General features: G+C 48.3%; 1 protein-coding gene across 1 annotated transcript; it reads right to left on the reverse strand.

Moving 5' to 3' along the window:
* Positions 1–4,717: 4,717 nt before the first annotated feature.
* RPS19 (ribosomal protein S19) lies at positions 4,718–5,850 on the reverse strand. The gene is made up of 6 exons (XM_074192694.1): positions 5,774–5,850; positions 5,546–5,616; positions 5,335–5,435; positions 5,017–5,200; positions 4,882–4,936; positions 4,718–4,790 (listed from the first exon to the last, which is right to left on the reverse strand). The coding sequence occupies exons 2-6, from the start codon at positions 5,614–5,616 to the stop codon at positions 4,764–4,766; spliced, it is 438 nt and encodes a 145-aa protein (XP_074048795.1). The 5' UTR covers positions 5,774–5,850; the 3' UTR covers positions 4,718–4,763.
* Between the last annotated feature and the right edge of the window lie 7,484 nt (positions 5,851–13,334).

Consider the following 13,334-nt stretch of genomic DNA (forward strand, 5'->3'; position numbering starts at 1 on the left):
TCAACTTGAAAAGGCTACAAGCCAAGACCAAAGTGCAGGGACTGTTGGTGCAGGAATTTCTATTTGTATAAGTAGGATGCGCTGTATCTTGATCCAGACATAATGCTGTCATTTTGGTCTTCTTCAGAATGCAGGACAACAACCAGAAGCAGACCAATTTCAGAACAAAGGCAATTGAATAAGTTGGTTCACTCAAGAGAAAAGAGAGAATTTTAAATCCATTCATTTAACATTTATTAAGTGACTTAATTGGACTCTGCTAGGGATTGGGGATAAAAAGACAAGATGCACCCAGTTCCAGCTCTCAAAGGCCATACCACTTGGAGAAAGAAAATACAATATAATTAAAAAAAATTATAGATGAGAATCATTAGAGGTTTCTCACAGGAGCTCATTTCTGACACCGATAGGATAGAATTAAATGAAGCATTGTTTCCTCATCTGTAAAACAAGGGGATTGAATTAGATGACCTCTGGGGTCCCTTCCAGCTCCAAACACACACATATACTTCACATAAATAAATATATATATATATATATATATATATATAATATAATTAATGTATGGATATATATATGTCTACACACATTATGTATGCATGTACCTAGTACTTCTGATGTGAGGGTTGCCCAATCCTTTTCAGAGTTGCTTTCCGCTTTTGGTATCCATCTGTGGCTCCAAAGAAGTTGTAAAAATGCCCAGTGGCCATATCCTGGTAAACTGTTTCAGCAGACAGGTTAAACCAGGTTGAGGGTAACTGAGGAGTCTCAGACCCCATGAGTTAGGGGGACATCTAACCCAAGTAGGTGAAGTGGAATGAGCAGATGAAAACAACTTGTTCCAATGGCCATGAAGGTAGCTGGAGCAAGTGCTGTGGAGCTCAGAGCTTGGTTAAACATTGAAGATGCCAAGGTTATCCACTGCATCTAGGCCATGTGTGACAACTCTAAATGCAGCTATTGCACTGCTGATAAAAGGCTAGTAGCCAAGACCAAAGTGGAGGGAGTGTTGGTGCAGGATCTTCTGTTTGCATATGATTGTGCACTCATCGCAGCTTCTGAAGCTGAGATGCAACAAAGGATGGATAGGTTCTCTGTTGCTTGTGCTCATTTTGATTTGAGAACAACACAACTTAAGAACTCAACAATGAACACCAAGAAAACCCAGGTGCTCCATCAGCTAGTACCACACCATCCATTTGTGGAGCCATCGGTTACAGCAAATGGAGAAGTTTTGAATACTGTGGACAAGTTCATTTACTTTGGCTGGGTACTTTCCACAAAGGTACACATTGATAATGAAGTTGGCTCATGCATTGCCAGAGTTAGCTCTTTGGGAGTTTCCAAAAGAAAGTGTGGGAGAGAAGAGGTATGACTGACACCAAACTGAAGGTCTACCAAGCCATTGTGCTGACCTCTATATTGCTATATTTCTGGGAAACCCGGAAAATCTACTAATACCATGTCAGGAAAATGAATTGCTTCCATTTGTCTTAAGATTTTGAAAATCACCTGGCAGGAGATGATACCATATACTGAGGTCCTTTCTAGAGCTAAACTGCCTAGTATTCAAACTCTAATACAGTTCCATTGGACTGGCCATATTGTTCAATTGCCAAATGTATGCTAGTCAAAAAGACTATTTAAGAAGTCACAGGGCAAGCACTCACAGGGAGGGTCAGAAAGAGGGATACAAGGACACTGCAAAGGTCTGTTTTTGGAACTTTGGAATCAATTGTACAACACTGGCACAGGACCACCCAACATGGTATACCTTCATCAGAGAGGGTGCTGTGCTCCATGAGAAAGCAGGATTGAAGTAGCTCAAAAGAAACAGTAGATGCAAAAATTTCAAGAAGACACCCCAAATATTTTCATGGACTATTTGTACCTGAGATCTGCAGTAAAAAGCATTCCAAGATCATATTGGTCTTTCAGTCATAGTCAGAAACACATTAAATTGATTCTTAGATAGTGATGACATCACATTTTGGTCCTTGTTGAGAATGTAGGTAAACCATATCTATCTATCTATCTATCCATCTATCTATCTACCTACCTACCTTTCTATCATCTATCTATATATGTATGAATGAATCAGGACTTGAGCCAAATCTGACCTCAGACACTTTAGCTGTGTGACCCTGGGTAAGTCACTTCACCCTGATTGCCTCCCATCCAGGGCCATCTCCAGTCATCCTGCTTCACATCTGACCTCTGGACCCAGATGGCTCTGGAGGAGAAAGTGAGGCTGGGGACTTAGCACAGCACCCCCCGCCCTCACTCAAACCTAAATGCTTTGCTTGTTGGGGCATCATCCCCCTGATGTGGTTTTCTTTGAGAAGGAAGGACAAACATCAATGTATGTATGTTTCTGTAAACACACCCTCCTAAAGATGAGACAAATATACACATGTGTATGTAGCTATGTATGTATATATAGATTTTATGGAGAAGGCTGAAAAGTGAAAAATGAGGAAGAGGGAGAATACTTCCTACCTACATATATCTGCCAAGCCAGATACTGTAGAGAGAAGCCAGCTACAATAAAGGAAGACTAGTGGTAGATAGGTCCAATAATTCACAGGAGACAAAATCCAATAAAATCCATGGGCTCAGATGGCTATACACAAATGTATGAAGTACAGGTAATAAACAAGTTGAACAAGAGATATTTATGTTGGTCATATTTTTATATATACTTGTTATATCCCCAATTAGAATGTCTTTCCCATTAGACTGTAAGGTCGTGGTGAATAGGGACTGTTACATTCTTTAGATGTGTCAAAAAATATTTCCTTAGTGCCTGTGTTGTAGAGCACAGGGCCAGGCTCCTTGGAATTTCAGCACTCAGCTCTCAGAACAGTGTCTACTCATAATGTCTTTAATATTTGACTGATTATTGATTTATTAATGCAAGAAATTCCACCCTTTTGACCAAATTCAAAGCAATTATTGAGGCCTGCTGGAATGGAGTTTATAATTGGATTATATTTATTTAAGGATATACCTTTTTTGGAAAAAATAAAATTGAAGTATTAATGTATATTAAAAAGATAAAATGTGAGGACATCTAGGAATTGGAGGATGGAAACATGAGGCAAGATCAATGGAAAAAAGAAACATGGGAGTGTACTACAGACCACCAAGACAGGAGAAAGACATAGATGAAGAGTTTGCCAAAAATCAAAGCATCATAAAAAAAAAAAAGCCATAGTAAGAAGTTATAGTAAAAACATCTTTCTCATCAAGCTGGAACACTTTTCCAAAAATACTCATTGTGTCAATGGGAAGATTGAATGTTCATAGAATTCAAAAGAAGCACAAATGGTCAAGATAAGCTATGCCTCTAGTGCCACCATTCATTCGCACTCCCCCCAACGCACTTTTCTCCTGATCTCTCTGCTCTGCTACTAGATGGCATTTGTGGCTTCTGATGTGTGGTCTTTGTCTCCACTTTCTCCAGCTTCAGGATGGGGGAGCTGAAATTCTAGCCTGTTACTACTCTGAACTATGGGGAAAGGACTGGAACCCCCAAAGTCTCCACTCTTGTTCCAACATCTCCCAAGGAGGGTCCCAGCTCCAGGCTCTTCTCCTCTGATCAAATCAACTCATGTTGACTAGTTTGTTACATTCCCTCTGTAGCCAGGTCCTTCTCATGGCACCACTGAGTGAGGAAGAATGACACCCCCTCCCATTTCTTGCGCCCTTCTACCCAAAATGACTTCATCTGTTTAGAGGCCCCTGGACGGGAATTCTTAACCTAGGCTCCGTGGAACTCCAAGAGATCTGTGGCTTGGTTCTTTTTTTAAGTCTTTGTTTTCAATCAACTGTAATTAAGAATTTCCTTCAACTACTTAAGAATGATTTTGCCCAGGCCCCATGGGCTTTGTTGGGCCTGTCTGTCCAAAGGGGCCAGGGCTTGGAAGGGAAGAACCCCTGCTCTGGACTTTTCCCTGGGACTCATTTCCTGTCCCTCGAGTTCCATGCCCCCCGACTCTGTGCTTCACTGCGCAGGGGCTTCTGAGGCAGCTCTGCCCCTCTGGGCCTTGTGCAGGGCAGGCCCGCTGCCACCCGGGGCACTCTCCTCGCCCCCCTGCCCGGGCCGCCTCCCACACTGGGGTGTCCCCTCGTGGCTCCTGACCGGCCTGTACCCGCCCCCCACTTTGCACTCCCCCCACGTGCTGCGGCCGCGCCGGGGGAGGGGCAGGCAGGGACCGGACGCGGCGCCGAATACCAATTTCCCGCGCCGAACCCCGCCTCCGCACGCCGGCCAATCGGAACAAGAGGCTCCCGCCCGGCTCCGCCCCTCCTGGCCGCAAGGGCCAATCGAGCGCCGGCCGGCCGGAGCCGGGCTCGCAAGCCTCTGGCGCCACCGCGTGGCCGTCGCTGAGGCAGGAGGCGGGCCCTCGGCGCAGGCGCAGACGGCCGCTAGGGCTACGGAAGTTCCCAGGTGGAAAGCACGTGTGGGCCGGCCCCGCCCCGCCGGCCGCCCCTCCCCCTCCCGGAGGGGTCTGGCGGGACCGCGGGGTGCCCCCTGGCAGAGCCCCTGCTCGCGGCGCCCCTCCCTCCTCGGCCAGGCCCGCGGGGCCCAGGTCCTTCCGGGCACCATGCCCGGGCAAAGCTCTCCAGAGCGGCAGCAGCCGTGGGTCAGAAGCACCCCGACCGCCAGCCCCCGCCCCCCCAGAGCCCCCCACGGAAAGGACACACCCCAAGAGCTAGGAAGAACAAGGCATTTATTAATGAATCCGACGTGGTGTGTCCTAATGTTTCTTGTTGGCAGCTGCCACCTGCAAGAGAGCAGAGGCGGGTGAGGGGGCGCGGGCTGACCGCGGGGTGCCAGCCAGGGCGGGGAGCCGCCGCCCTCCCCTCCGCACTCACCTGTCCCGCAATTCTGTCCAGGTCTCTCTGTCCCTGAGGTGTCAGCTTCCGGCCCCTGCGGAGGAGCGACAGGTGAGGGGCGCCGTCGGGGCCGGCGGCCCCCCACGCCCGCTCACGGCCCCGGCCCCCGCTTACCCGTCCTGGTCCTTCTCCACCATCTTGAGCCCCTCGAGCGCCTGCAGCACCCGGCGGGCCACGCTCTTGGAGCCCCTGCTGAAGTGGCTGGGCATGACGCCGTTGCGCTGGCGGCCCCCGTAGATCTTGGTCATGGAGCCCACGCCGGCGCCGCCGCGCAGGTACAGGTGGCGGGCGGTGGAGGCTGCGGGGGGCGGCGGGTCAGCGCGGGCGGCGGCGCGGCGCGGCCCGGCCCGGCCCCGGCCGCCCCCCGGCCCAGCCGCCCCCCAGCCCGGCCCGGCCCCGGCCGCCCCGCAGCCCCCGCCCGGCCGCACTCACCCGCCCGCGTGTAGAACCAGTTCTCGTCGTAGGGCGCCAGCTCCTTGTGCTTGGCCAGCTTGACCGTGTCCACCCACTCGGGGACCTTCAGCTTCCCTGACCTGCGGGGGCAGGCGCGCGTTAGCCGCCCCCGGCCCGCTCCCGCCCCCGGCCCGCTCCCGCTCCCGCCCCCGGCCCGCTCCGCTCCCGCCCCCGGCCCGCTCCCGCTCACTTCTTCAGGAAGGCGGCCAGCGCCCGCACGAACTCCTGCTGGTTCACGTCCTTCACGGTGACTCCGGGCATCTGCGGGGGGGCACGGTCAGCGGGGACCCCCGGACCCCCACCCCCCGCCCGCCGGGCCACGTGGCCGCGGCCCCGCGCCCCCGCCCGGCCCGCCCGCGGCCCCCCCGCGAACCCCCGCGGCCCCCCGGCCCCGGCTCCGGCCGCCGGCGCCGCTCACCGTGCGGGATCCGCGCGGCCAGCCAGGGGAAAGGGAGAGACGGGGCTTCCCGGCCGCACAAGAGGGGAGGGAAATCTCGCGAGAGCCGCTCGTCCCGCCCCGCGCCGGTCTCGCGAGAACGGCCCGCCCTTTCCCCCCGGAGCCCACTGGACGGCACGCCTCCGGCCCCGCCCCTTCCCGCCCGGGAGCGCCGGGGAGGGCGGAAGAGCTTCAGTTCCGGGCCCCGCCCTCCGCCGACGGCGGCCACGCCGCGCGTCACGTGGCTGCCCGGGCGGAGGACGCCGCACGTGGCTCGCCGGGCCCGGCCTCCGCGCCTTTGCCCCGGGCCCGGCTCCGGCTCACCGAGGCCCGGGGAGCGGGGGAGGCCGAGGCTGTCCGGGGGAGCGGGCGCCGGGAGCCCCGGCCTTGCACCCCCCGGGGCCCCAGGGCCTCCCAAGAATCCGCACGTTGTGCACAAATGAGTATTTGTGAGCGGCCGCGCCCCGCTTCTACCAGCTGCACGGGGGAGGCGGGAGCGCGGGGTTCGAATCCCGCCTGCTCACCAGCCCCGGGCTCCAGGGCCTGCAAAGGGGCAAGGCCTCTCCAAGGCTGGCACCCCGGCGGAGCCGGGCATGAGGCTCCGAGCCTCCAGAGGGGCCCACGGCGCCTGGAGGGCACTGCCCGTCTGGGTGACCGCGGACGAGTCGCTTCACCCTCTGTAAAAGCTGGGGAAGAAATGGCAAAACCACTTCAGTATTTGCTAAGAAAACCCCAAATGGGGCCATGATGAGGCGGACACGATGGAAAAATGCCTGCGGGGCAACCACAACCCAGTGCCCCAAGCCCTGGACAGGAGACACAGGGTAGTCCCCCGAGGGAGCGGCCCGAGGCCGGGACGGACAGGAAGGCTGGAAGGATGGGCTTTAAAAGCCAAACAGTGTTTGCCACTTCATCCACCTGGCCCAAGGGAGTTGGTTGGCATGGCAGTGCCCAGGTCACCCCTGCCCCGCTTCAGCATCTTGACCATTATTTTGGATTACAAAGGCCCGACGATCCCTAGATTTTTTTTCTTTTAATAAAGATTTTTTTTATTTTGAGTTTTACAATTTGCCCCCAATCTTGCTTCCCTCCCCCCACCCCCACAGAAGGCAATTTGCCAGTCTTTACCTTGTTTCCAGTAAAACATTGATCCAAATTGAATGTAATGAGAGAGAAATCATATCCTTAAGGAAGAAACATAAAGTATAACAGAGAGCAAGATCAGACAATAAGATAGCAGGTTTCTTCCCTAAATTAAAGGGAATAGTCCTTGAACTTTGTTCAAACCCCACAATTCTTTCTCTGGATACAGAAGGTATTCTCCATTGCAGACAGCCCCAAATTGTCCCTGATTGTGGCACTGATGGAATGAGCAAGTCCATTAAGGTTCATCACCCCTTGTTGCTGTTCCGGTGTACAATGTTCTGGTTCTGCTCATCTTGCTCAGTATCAATTAATGCAAATCCTTCCATGCTTCCCTGAATTCCCATCCCTCCTGGTTTCTAACAGAACAAAAGTGTTCCATGACATACATATACCTCACTTTGCTAAGCCATTCCTCAATTGAAGGACCTTTACTTTGCCACCACAAACAGGGCTGTTAAGAATATTTTTATACAAGTGATGAACAAGCGCTAGATTTAAAGGAACCTGGGGCCATGAACTCAAGAAAACTTTCAAAAAAAGTTTTGCCAGCCAAATTTCAATAGAACTGGTTTCTTTGGAAAAGGTCCCAAAGACCTCCAAACCAACTAACCAAGAGTGACAGGATATGAATGGGGTTACAACTCCTGATATCCAATATTAAAATGAGTCCAAATTGAAGGATTCCCTATTGAGCAGTACTTTCCAAACTTTATTTAGCAATTCCCCCTTTCTTTTTTATTTTAAAAGTTCACCCATTTATTTTCTCCCCTTGGTATGTTAAAGGTCACAATGCACTTATTTTCAGTAATGTGAGAGAATAGATTTCAGCAGCTAGTTGGAGTTGAGTTCAAATGGAACCTCCCTGTAAGATCCAGGGCAAATCACAACCTCATTGGCTTCGGTTTTCACAACTATAAAGTGAGGCTCCTAGGACTGTCATGAGGATCAAGTATGATAATATTTGTAAACAGTCCACTGAGCCTGGCCCATGGTGTAGCACGGGGGCCACTCCTCAGAATGGCTCTCTTGGGTTGCTGGTGATCTGTAAGTGCCCACCCACATTGGACACCATGTCACAAGCTCCCCCAGAGCCATCCTCTAGCCAGTTGGTCCTCAAGATGACTGCCAGGTATGTTGGCAGGCAGCATCAGGACACCTCTGCTGAACCCAAGTGCTGTTGATCTCTTCAAGGGCCATTCAAGCCAGTTGGTTGCTTTGGGTGACAGTCCTCAATGTGTGATCAGAAGACTCCCAGAATATCCCAGAGACCTTTCAGGGCATCTGCGGGGTCAAAACTATTGTCTTTTTAGTTTTTGCTAGGCAATGGGGTTAAGTGGCTTGCCTGAGGCCACACAGCTAGGTAATTATTAAGTGTCTGAGGTCGGATTTGAACTCAAGTACTCCTGACTCCAGGGCTGGTGCTCTATCCACTGCACCACCTAGCTGCCCCAAAACTATTGTCTTAATAATATTATGATATAGTAAATCTCAATAGATATAACCCACATCAAGAGAAGCTCTTTGGGGGTCCTTAATAATTTTCAATAGTATCTAACATCTATATTGCTTTTATAGTGTGCTGTGTTTTTTGCAATTGTTGATTTAATTTGTCCTCAGAGCAATCCTGGGAGGGAGGGAGGTACTATTATCAGACCTATTTTACAGATAAGGAAACTGAGGTAAATAGTTAAGTGACTTGGTCAGGGTTACAGAGCTAGGAAAATGTCTGAGGTGAGATTTGAACTCAGGTCTTCCTGACTCTGGGTGCAATGCTGTCTCCATTAGTGTCTAACTGTGGAGAGGAGACCTGCATGTGAAAAGTTGGAGACCCACTTCAGGGCAGAGGGCCCTGAAATCTGTTCTGTTCAGGGAAATGGCTCTAAGTGATTCTTCACCTTACCTTCCTAGCTGACAAAAGTCAGAGTCAGAGCCCCCAAGACGATTGAGTGGTTCTACTTAGACCCCCTGGTCTTCTTCAGTGAGTTAGCCCCTACCATCTGCCAGGTGAGACAGACCCTGCTCTCAAGGAGCTCCCAGGCTGAAGGAGAAACATGCAAACAACTATGGTCAAACAAGATAGAGAAGGTCTCAAATGGGGACAATGCAAGAGGGAGGATTCTAAGATGAAGGGGAACTAGGAAAGGCTTCTTGCAAACAGATGGGGCGTTGTTGTTCAGGCTTTGTTTTTGAAGAGAACAATGAAATCCTGGGTGATGTCTTGATCTGTGTGTGAATCTCCTGTGAGTAAGGAGGTAGAGCTGCCCAAAGTCCTCACCCTCCCTGAGGTCGCCCTGAACAGATTCAAGATGACTGGAAATGGGCCAGGATGCAATGGTTGACCTTGGCTGTCTAAACTAAGGTCTTTCCCCCGTCTCCATTTATCTCAGGCAAAGTCCCTTCAATGACTGAGGGCTGGGTAAGAACCGAGACAAAAAATGCCTCGTTTGTTAGTTGAGACTGGAGGGAAGCTGGAGAAGCCAGGAGATCAAGTTGCTGGAGGAGTGAGAGAATTCTAGGCACTGGAAAATACCTGGAGCTGGGGAACATAAAGGAGGGTGGTGTCACCTAGTCACAAATTGAGAGGGGGGGAGTAAGGGCGAGAAGGCTGGAAAGGTAGGAAGGGGCCAGCTTCTGAAGGACTTTGAATGCCAAGCAGAGGATTTTCTATTTAATTCTGGAGATGAAAGGAGATGCAGGAGTTGACTGAATGGGGAAGGCAGAGATTGCAATTTTAAACAGTGGAGTGAGACTGGAGACTAGAACATCCACAGGCTATATGCACACACACATCACCCCCTCAGTGACATAAGTCCTGTTGGGAATGAAGGAGCAACACTAGGACAGTCTCAATAGTCCAGGCTTGAGGGGATGAGGGCCTGTACCGGGGCGGTGTCATGCTCAGGAGTTGGAATCAAATACTAAGTTGCTTGCCTTCTCAAAGAGGGGGGAGGGAAAACTCAAAACATTTAAAAAAAAATTTTTTAACTTTTAAAAAATTTATCTTTAACATTGTTAAAAAACATTTTTTGAGTTCCAAATTCTCTTTCCTTCTCAAACAGGGAAGTTTGGCTTGAGGAGGCAAGCAATACTATAGTAATAATACCTATGAAATCATGTAAAACAATTTCTTATTAGCTATGTTACAAAAAAGCAAGAACAATAAGGAAAGTTAAAAATTATACTTCAATGTACATTTAGAGTTCATCACTTCTCCCTCTGAAGGAAGACATTTTCATCATAAGCACTTAGAAATTTTCTTGAATTTCTGTAATGATCAGAGTAACTAAGTCATTCTCAGTGGGTCATTACAGTGTTGCTGTTACTATACAGTGATCGCCTGCTTCTGCTCACTTCACTTTGCATCAGTTCATATAGGAGTATTCAAATTTTCTGAAATCATACTCATCATTTCGAACATAGCACAATACTATTCCTTCACAACCACATTTGATAACTTGTAGAGCTAGGACCTTGAGGTGAAGATCTGTAGCATGATGCTGACTTCACTTAGCCTTTTTTGTTCTTGTTTCTTCCCACTCCCTTTTCATTTATTTTATTTTTTTATTTAAGATTTTATTTTTAGTTTTACAATTTTTCCCCAATCTTGTTTCCCTCCCCCCACTCCACACAGAAGGCAGTGTGTTAGTGTTTACAGTGGTTCCATGGTATACATTGATCTCAGTTGAATGGGATGAGAGAGAAATCATATCCTTAAGGAAGAAAAATAAAGTATGAGATAGTAAAATTACATAATAATACAGCATTTTTTTTTTCTAATTTGACAGTAATAGTCTTTGATCTTTGTTCAAAGTCCATAGTTCTTTCACTGGATACAGACAGTATTCTCCATTGAAGATAGCTTGCTTTTGTTTTTGCAAGGCAATGGCATTAAGTGACTTGCCCAAGGTCACACAGCTAGGTAATCATTACGTTTCTGAGGTCAAATTTGAACTCAGGTCCTCCTGACTCCAGGGCTGGAGTTCTATCCACTGTACCACCTAGCTGCCCCCTTTACTGTTTATTTTAAAAGATTTAGGCAACTTTTTTTAATCAAGGGCCATGTGCCCCACTTCTTAGAAAGTTTTAATTAAATCTGGCGTCTACCAAACTATGAGGAAAGCCTAATTAATAAGTTCATATGACTTTTACTTGTTATATTTTTTTTGGGGGGTTGGGGGAATTGTTCTTGGGAGGGAAAGTTATGCGCCAGCCCATCCTAAGGCCAGTTCTATTGAATCCAATTTAAATTCCCTAACTTTTCATACATAAATAGCTTCATTACAATGATTTGATTAAATACTGCCTTTAACTTGTTGGGGCATTTCAGTATCTTGTCTAAGGATTCTGAGTAAAGAACATCCCAACATTGTGGGAGTTCAGCTTGAGATAGGATCTTCTCACTTGCTAAGCACTTGTTTTTGAGCTCGTTCATGTTGAAGACCCATTGAATTTATTTTTAGTTTTTTGTTTTTGCAAGGCAATGGGGTTAAGTGGCTTGCCCAAGACCCCACAGCTAGGTAATTATTAAGTTTGAGGATGGATTTGAACTCAGGTACTCCTGACTCCAGGGCCAGTTGCTTTATCTACTGAGCCACCTAGCTGCCCCTAGAAGACCCACTGAATTTCAAGATAGCAGACATGATCTATAGTATGTGAATAGCAGTAGTGTGGAGATGAGCCATGTAACCCTGTTTAAAACAATGCACTTGAGGATTTAATTTGTATGGATATGCACCACTAGCACATCCGTGATCATCCCTAAAATTTGATTCTGCAATTAAACACTTGTGAATGTTAAAACAGAAATCATAAATGTTAGACTTTAGAGAAGCATGGAAAGAATTACAGGATCTTCTGTGGAGGGAAGGGAGCAGAACCAAGAGAACATTGGACACATCAACAACAACATTGATGATGAACTTTAATAAGGAAGCAGTCCCCCCCAGCAGTTCAGAGATCAAGGACAACCCTGAAGGGCCTGCCTTGGACAATGCTATACCCCCATCCAGAGGGGGAAAAAACCATGGAATCTGAATATTATGATCACTTTTTAAACTTCTCTATGTTTTTCTTTCCTATCCTATGTTTTTCTTTACCAACATAAATGTCCATGTACAACTTTTACTGGACTATTCACTGTCATGGGGAGGGAAGGGTGGAAGAAAAATGTGTAACCCTTAAATTTGCAAATAGATGAACTGTTGAAAAACTATCATAGCATGTAACTGGAAAAATAAAATAAAATTTCTATTTAAAAATGTCTGGGAGCAGCTAGGTGGCGCAGTGGATAGAGCAATGGCCCTGGAGTCAGGAGTACTTGAGTTCAAATGTGACCTCAGACACATAATAATTGCTTAACTGTCTGAACTTGGGCAAGTCACTTAACCCCTCTGCCTTAAATAATAAATAAAATTTAAAAAAGATGTCTAATTGGCAATTGGAGATATGAGATGAGAGGTCAAGGCATAGATCTCAAACTTATCTGAATAGAAATACCAAGAGATTACCAAAAAAAATTGGGAGAAAAGAAGACCCAGAACAGAGCCTTAGGGAACATTCACTATTATCAGGAAAGTTGTGGATAAATATAAAGCAATGGAGACAGAGCAGAATTGGTCAGACATGTGGGAAGAGAGCCATCGAAGAGCAGTCACCACAACCTAGAGAGAGTATTAAGGAGAAAAGGGTGATGGGTAGTCAAAGGCATCAGAGAAATCACGAATGGGGGTAGAGAAAAGTCGGTTGGATTTGTGAAGGGATTTGTAGAAAGCAATTTCAAATGAATGATGAGGTTTGGAGTCAGACTGCAGAGAAGGGGAGAGTGGCAGCAGGTATAGGTGATGTGAGATGAGGGTCAGGGGAGTGGGGGGAATTTTTCAATAAATGGCTGAGAGGGTGAGAGAGGGAAGGGGCGCAGAAGAGGCTTGAGGAAAGGTGGAAGGGCTTAGAAAAACTGTCGTGAGAGGGACAATTAGTCCATTAGGGACTTGTAAAGAGCTTGAGCTTGGGTGTCCCAAATTGGCGATGGGCCCAGGCAGAAGAGTTTTGGGATTTTTCTCAACCCTCATCCAGTAGCAGAAGAGCAGGAACAAAGGCTGGGGCAGCCATCCAAGGTTGGGACATGATGGGAAGAGATTGGTGAGGGGATAATAGGGCAAGGGCCTGACAAAGTAGCCTTGAAGGAAGATTTTAACCAGTATGGAGGAGACTTGGATCAGAAGGAGTCCAAAGGGTGAAAAAGTGGGTGTGGGGCTGCAAGACAAAAGAAGAGGTATATGACAAGATGGCAGATGGTCCTGGCCACTCCAGGAGCTAGGAGAAAAGTGGCAGCAACCTCGCCTGGAACCCTTGGCGGGTTCCTAGGCTCCCCTTCTCCCACCCATGGGTTTGTCTTTAG

Source organism: Macrotis lagotis, chromosome 1 (assembly GCF_037893015.1).
Source record: "Macrotis lagotis isolate mMagLag1 chromosome 1, bilby.v1.9.chrom.fasta, whole genome shotgun sequence".
NCBI lineage: Eukaryota > Metazoa > Chordata > Mammalia > Peramelemorphia > Peramelidae > Macrotis > Macrotis lagotis.

Excerpts from the sequence above, each read along its gene's own strand:
- RPS19 (XM_074192694.1), bottom strand. The coding sequence starts at position 5,616 with ATGCCCGGAGTCACCGTGAAGGACGTGAACCAGCAGGAGTTCGTGCGG. Across the intron at positions 5,201-5,334 it reads CTGGTTCTACACGCGGGCGG|CCTCCACCGCCCGCCACCTG; the intron begins GTGAGTGCGGCC and ends CGCCCCCCGCAG. Across the intron at positions 4,791-4,881 it reads TGGACAGAATTGCGGGACAG|GTGGCAGCTGCCAACAAGAA; the intron begins GTGAGTGCGGAG and ends GCTCTCTTGCAG.